Genomic DNA, 6,490 nt, shown 5'->3' with positions numbered 1-6,490 from the left:
CCTGACCAGGAATCGAACTCATACTCGAGAGGTGAATTCAATAAAGTGCTATCACGATTTAAATGCTTCCGCACTGTTTGGCTCCGAAATGGTATCACTGTTTTGAAACTGCCTCACACTGTCCCCGAGTAATACAGGCTACCTATATTTTAACTAGGTACCCGCAGTAGTTCCCTTGGGACGCGAGTGAAACCGCAAGAAAACAGTAAGTTTATAAAACAACATCTTGTATCAAAGAATTAGCAGATGTCATCGAATGCTGAGAAAAAACGCCACAATAAAATTGATTGATCGAATTAATTTAGTTTTTTGCGCCGTCTGAAATATACACTGCTTCTTGATTTCTTGATGATTCATGGCTACTGGTGAAATCACAATTAGATCAGACGTTCATTGAACAACGTTACGAGACACTAATACATGTATTTTTGTCATAGAAGCTCTGAAATGAAACAGGAGTAATTCTTCGACGTATCTCTCAAAAGATATATTATCTATCCTAATATAATAAGAGGAAATATGATTTGTTTTTAGTAGGTTTACCCCAAAGGCTCCGAAACTACTGAAACAATTTGACAAATTCTTTCAAATTGTTGGAAAGCCGCACTCTTCCTGAGCAACAAAGAGTATATTTTGCCCGATGCAGACAGAAGTTCCCACTGGACGTGCATGAGACCGAGAGAAAACGGCTGGTTATAAGGAGCTTTGGGCTCGGAAGAACTTTTAACATTTCAGTTGCTGCAAAGTGTACATATCCGCGCCAAAAGCACAAGGGTACAAATGGCTCGATTTAGTAAAGTATCACTAGCAAATTCCTAAAAGGTTTTTAATAGATAAGGCTTTTGCTTTTCAAAAAATTAAAAGTTTTACTAAAATTACTTAACCTAATTCAAAATCCTCACAAAGAGCTCGAATATTGATCAATCCAATCATGCTACATCAATTACGCTTTAAGGTGTCTACACACCAAAGCCGCTGAGGCCGGCGGCACAGCCCGGCGGCTCAAGCCGCCGGCCGTATTTTGTACAATCATGCCGCATGATTGTACAAAATACGGCCGGCGGGTTGGGCCGCTGGGCTGTGCCGCCGGCATCAGCGGCTTTGGTGTGTAGACACCATTATACCTTCCAGGAACCCACCAGCAACATCCATCATCCATATCGACCAACCACCATAGCATCACGTCACCAATTCACTAAACAGGTTAGGGTCACCTCTACATACCCACGTCACGTACTGTCATAGTGGTTGCGCAAACGCACCTTGACGCCTAATAGCATACGTTGTGCACATATCAAAAATGTGCTAGTTACTTTATGCTGCGTTGATTAGGAAATGTTTGTATTGACTCATTAATGATGACTTATTGAATTGGACAGGATCTATCAGTGTAAAGACTGGTATCCCAGACCAGCACACAATGTTGTCATTTAAAATTGCACGTAGGGATAGGATGGACAGAGCAGATATTAGATATACAAGAACGATTCAGAGGCATCCGAGACAGAGCTTAAAACGTTGGCGAAGAAAATTTTAAGTTAGACTGGAAACAGAAACACTGAATGTGAAGAAGCTTAGAGAACTTTTTTCTGTGATTAGTTAGAAAGATTGGTACAGAAACTTAAGTTTAGGCAAACTTTGAAAACTCACTCAAGGATGTCACAGCAGATGTCACCTACATCATGCTACAAACATTTGGAGCAAAGCAAAACACAAGAGCTTAAGCTTTTTTCTGTTTAAGCTTAAACCATGATGTCATGTAGTTTGTTTGTTAGAGGGCCCAGGTATGACCGCGGGGCATATCTAGGAAGTAATAAAAAGGCTACTGACCGCTCTCTCGGACTCATATGACAAATGGCTGTCCAACCAAATTACCATTACCGTTCCACACGCAAACTAATCTTGGACCGAATTTCTCAGACAACAGTGACAATGGTATTGTTTTTTTAGAAGCAAAGGTCTTTAACCGTTGGGATAAATCGCTTATGTCCGGTAGTGATATGTACACAGTAGAGCAATTTGCCTAAGGCCTTCCTGGCTCAATTGCACCGAGACGAGCGGGAGAACATATGATTATTTTACTCTATTGAAGACATTGTTTATCTCCATTGTGTTTGAATGTGGTCCTGTTGCATAGAATTCATGTTTAGCATTCAATAAACTGCCTTTCTGTGTGTAAACTTTATCAAAATCTATTCTGCTGAATGCCTTATTTAAACTTCAATTAATAGATACCAAATTGTCACTGTCTTAGACACACTATTTCACGTTTCTTTTTCCACCTCTTCTTACAAGAAATTTGCCAAAATTACGTCACCTTCTCACCAAGACATCGATAAAAAACGGTATCGATTTCCCACAAATAAAACAAGTAGGTATCGATATAACAATGTGGTAACGGACACGAGACGCGTCAATTAAAGTAACGTTTTAAACCACAGACAATGTCCGGAGCAAAAAATGTGCTAATCGGGTTTTGTTCTGTCGAGTACAGTTTTTTGGTGTAGCGATGTCACGCTTAATATTTAGGTTATCTAATTAAGGAATCTTGAAGATTGATGCTCGATGTCTGTCATTTAGTGCAGGATCTACAGTCGAAGCAGTCCAGTTCAAAAATACTTCGTGGACATCAATCTTGCAATATCCATGAAGACATACATTTTCTCAACCCCCCTGCCTCTCCTAATATCTAATGTCTACATAGTTTTAAATACTAAGTTAGTTAAACTACGGGCCTATGCTACAAACCACACCAACTGATATGGTGACATGTTGTCATGTCTCGGGAAAGCTCACGAACTCGATCATGATAGGAATGTAACTCCAGATAACAGCTTGTCAATATTTCGTAACTCCATAACCATTCTTTCAAACCACAGAATCTTACGCGACCGAAAACCGCAAAATCCAAAATGACAGGTCCAGAAATTATCGACTTTTTTGCAACGATTTGTACCTATCTTAACAATTGCATTTCGACTTAAGCATAACCATAATATCGGTAACAGGGTATTTTTAACGGAATGTTTTTCCAAAAAAATAAACGCAACGGTGTGAGTGGACCAAAAAAGCTCATTTCGCCACAAAACAAGCAAGCGGACGTGAGACGAGATCATCGTTCGATGCGAGGTCTTATAACTGTACTTTAATCACTACAGCGTCCCGACATTATGTAACTGCTAGTCCAATGGCGCTTGGCTGAACCACAACACGCCTGGATCACAACGCGAATTTTAAAAAACGAAGGAGGTTTTAATCTGCCCGCGTCGAGCTGTCAAATTTTGGCGGGAGTGCTTGTCTGTGTTTATTGTTTATGGTTTTTAATTTCGGAGTGCTCTCGAATTATGGAAGTTTTAAGGTTTGTGTTTTTATGTTTTGTTTGTTATAATAAGAATTGTTCACAATTCCGGCTACAATGTGGAACAGAGTTCCAAGAGTACCTATCCAAAGGCTCTCCATTTGCTCTATCTTAATGTTGTTGCTAAGACAATTTTAATTAATGAGGACTGCAGGACAGGGTCTGTAGAAAGAATAATATAGGATTCATAGAGAGATCTTTATCAGAGTAAACGCTAAAAAGTAGTTTTAAACTTAAGGGCTTAGGCTTAATGAAATGGAATCGTCCAATTAAAACTCTGCTTTGAAATAACGGCTCCTTTTCTCTCATGAACGATGTTTTTGCATCAACTGTAGCAATTAGAGATCTACTAAACATATCATCTACATACAAAGTAACGATCGATACGAATTACTTTCTCCATATAAACAATAAAATAATTTAATACATAACAGTAAATAAATATATTTACTTCTATACTTCTGACAAATTACAGTTCCGTTCGATTCATAAATAATTTAATAACCACAAATAAATATAATCTCCTATCCATTCATTAACACCTTATATTTTCATATTAAACCGTAGCAAAAACTGAGCATGCATGTTCCATGTAATATTTGCAATTTGTCATGCATTCATGTAAGCTCACACAATCAAAATTCAACTCTATTAATTCAGAATAAAGTCGCAATTTAATTGGCTGTGATTATGTACTGCATTGACAAACGAAAGGCAACTCTATTGCTAAGGAGATAAGAATTGGTTTAACGTCCCGGTAGGTTTTTTGCATAGGTTTTTGCTATCTTCATCTGAAACCAGTAATAGATCGATAGCTTATACTTGTCACGACTGCGCCTGCGATAGTGACATTATATCACTGTGATGTTATGACGTCCGGGGCTGCGGGATTATTTGATAAGTTACCGCAGCCCTGGTACATAGAAGGCTAAGAAGGAACACGGTGGGTTTAGTCAGCAAGAGTTTGATGATGATGATGAATGATGATGTCCTCCTAGCCGATTATCGGCTACGGCGGCTGTTCTCATGTAAGGAGATTAGCCAACTGCGCAGGACATATTATAGTGCACGAGCATTTGCGCAGACACAGGTGCACTCACTATTCCTTAACTCTCATAGCCCGATGGGACGGATTCTCCCTCACGCTGCACCCAAAAGCGGGAGGGATTTGGTAATTTGATAATTTCCCATCAAAAAACGAATATCACGAGGTGCCTGCAATATTTGATGAAGGCAAGGGAAGCAGACTTTTAGCCAGCAGATTTCCATAAATATAGCTTCGAATACATATTCGATAAGTATTTGTCTCCTCCTTATTGAGAAGTCGGTTAAAGGCTGGCCACAACTGTTCTGGTATTACGGATGTCCATAAGCAACGGCAATCGCTTACCATCACATAAAAAACTTGCATCCATTATTTCAAACTAGCAAACATTAACAAAAACATAATGTAGAAAGCCTAATTTACAACAGAAGCAGTTTCTCTCCTAAAACAAGTTATTTTACATAAGAACATGCACAATAAAGTTTCCTGTTTCCCGTGGCACGGAACTTACACTTGCGTAACACTAATATAAGTTATGCTTACTGTAATGTAGATCGATGACAAACACACGGATATGATATAGGAACTCTGGTTATGGAGCAATGGTGTGTAAAACAACGACAGTTATACAACAAAATGTCATGTCATCAGCCTTTTCACAACTATGTTGGGGTCGGCTTCCAGTCTAACAGGATACAGCTGAGAAACAGTGCTTTACAAGGAGCAACTGCCCTTCTGATCTCGGAAACGGGATACCTTTTCGTACTGACTGCTGATCTGACTTTCTCACTACCCGAAACGGCTGACAAAGATGTTCAAATGACAGCCAGGACCCGAAGTTTATTGAGCATATACCGAGGCAACCGTAGATCGTCACCCATCCAACACAGACGCAGCAAAGTTTAACGGTCAAGAGCCAGCTTAACTGTGTGTCAATCGAACTGTGCAGCCTTTACTTAGTTCCGAATCTACCATCAAAATCAAAAACTTAGCATGGCAACCAAACTGAAACTAACAAAAACGCATCGAATTAGTTTTTTAGACCTGAAATAAAAACAAATAATTGGATTTTACAATTTGGAGCAATTATAAGAAAAAAAGTATTAAACGGATTTAAATTCAATACCAACCTGACTAATAATATTTTCGGTAAGAGTGTAAGTTTGTTCGTTGCAATTTCAACATAACGCGACGAAACTGAGATGCATAGATTTTTTGTATGGACCTCTTGTAAAATAGCATGTTTTCAGAAGTTTTCCTAAATCAAAGATGAAACAGAAATAAGCTAATGACATATAAACAGGACAAGACGGCATGAAGCTGATAATGATGATGTAAACAATGGTTTATTATGACATTAAATTATGAGACATCCCAACGCACCGTAATCGGCAAATCTAAATAAAACTGCTCCACTTACCTAAACAAATATTATCTCAACGCAAAATCATTCAATAGACTTTTTATTAAATGCCAAAACATTAAAATTTAGCAACCCAATTTGCTCGATACTTAACGCTCATTAATTTTCCCAACATTGGCCTTAGTTGAGCAATCGAGAAAGCTTCGCAAAATATCGCGCTTCTGTATAAATCTTACGACATTTCTGATATTGAAAATTGTGTTATATTTAATGCATCGTATTGCTTATAATTAGTTTTATACTCTAATTTGATCTGCGGTACCCGTATTAAAGTTTAAAGTTACTTCAAAAATTTCCTCCAGTTCAGTATAGGTACAGAAAGGTGCAAGGAGTTTATGTAGGTCAAAGAAATAATATTCGTATTGAATATACTTTTGAGAATTGAATATACAAAAAAAATAACAGTAACAAAGCAAACCATTGCACGATTGCCTGGTCATCCAATCATGTACTTCACTTGATTATAGCGTGAACATTTCCAAAAAACCCATCCCAAGAGAAACTCATAAATTGATCATCATGATTACCATGATAATAATGACCAACAATAAAATCCGTTCCACCTACTTAACGACAGAGGCATTGAAGGCGTCAGTAAAAGTAGTAAAAGCCTACATACGTTACTAATCAGTCCAGCTACAAAATGCAGACTTAGACACAGAAA

General features: G+C 38.2%; 1 protein-coding gene across 1 annotated transcript in view; it reads left to right on the top strand.

Moving 5' to 3' along the window:
- The first annotated feature begins 3,172 nt into the window (after positions 1-3,172).
- LOC110378050 (uncharacterized) overlaps positions 3,173-6,490 on the top strand; it is a 51,066-nt gene continuing 47,748 nt past the window's right edge. Inside the window, exon 1 of the mRNA XM_064039779.1 lies at positions 3,173-3,358. Coding sequence (XP_063895849.1) covers positions 3,345-3,358 — 14 coding nt within the window. The 5' untranslated portion in view covers positions 3,173-3,344. The remainder of the gene's footprint in view (positions 3,359-6,490) is intronic.

Source organism: Helicoverpa armigera, chromosome 2 (assembly GCF_030705265.1).
Source record: "Helicoverpa armigera isolate CAAS_96S chromosome 2, ASM3070526v1, whole genome shotgun sequence".
Taxonomy (NCBI): domain Eukaryota; kingdom Metazoa; phylum Arthropoda; class Insecta; order Lepidoptera; family Noctuidae; genus Helicoverpa; species Helicoverpa armigera.
Note: the sequence above shows the minus strand (reverse complement) of the source record. Positions and strands in the feature narration are given on the sequence as shown.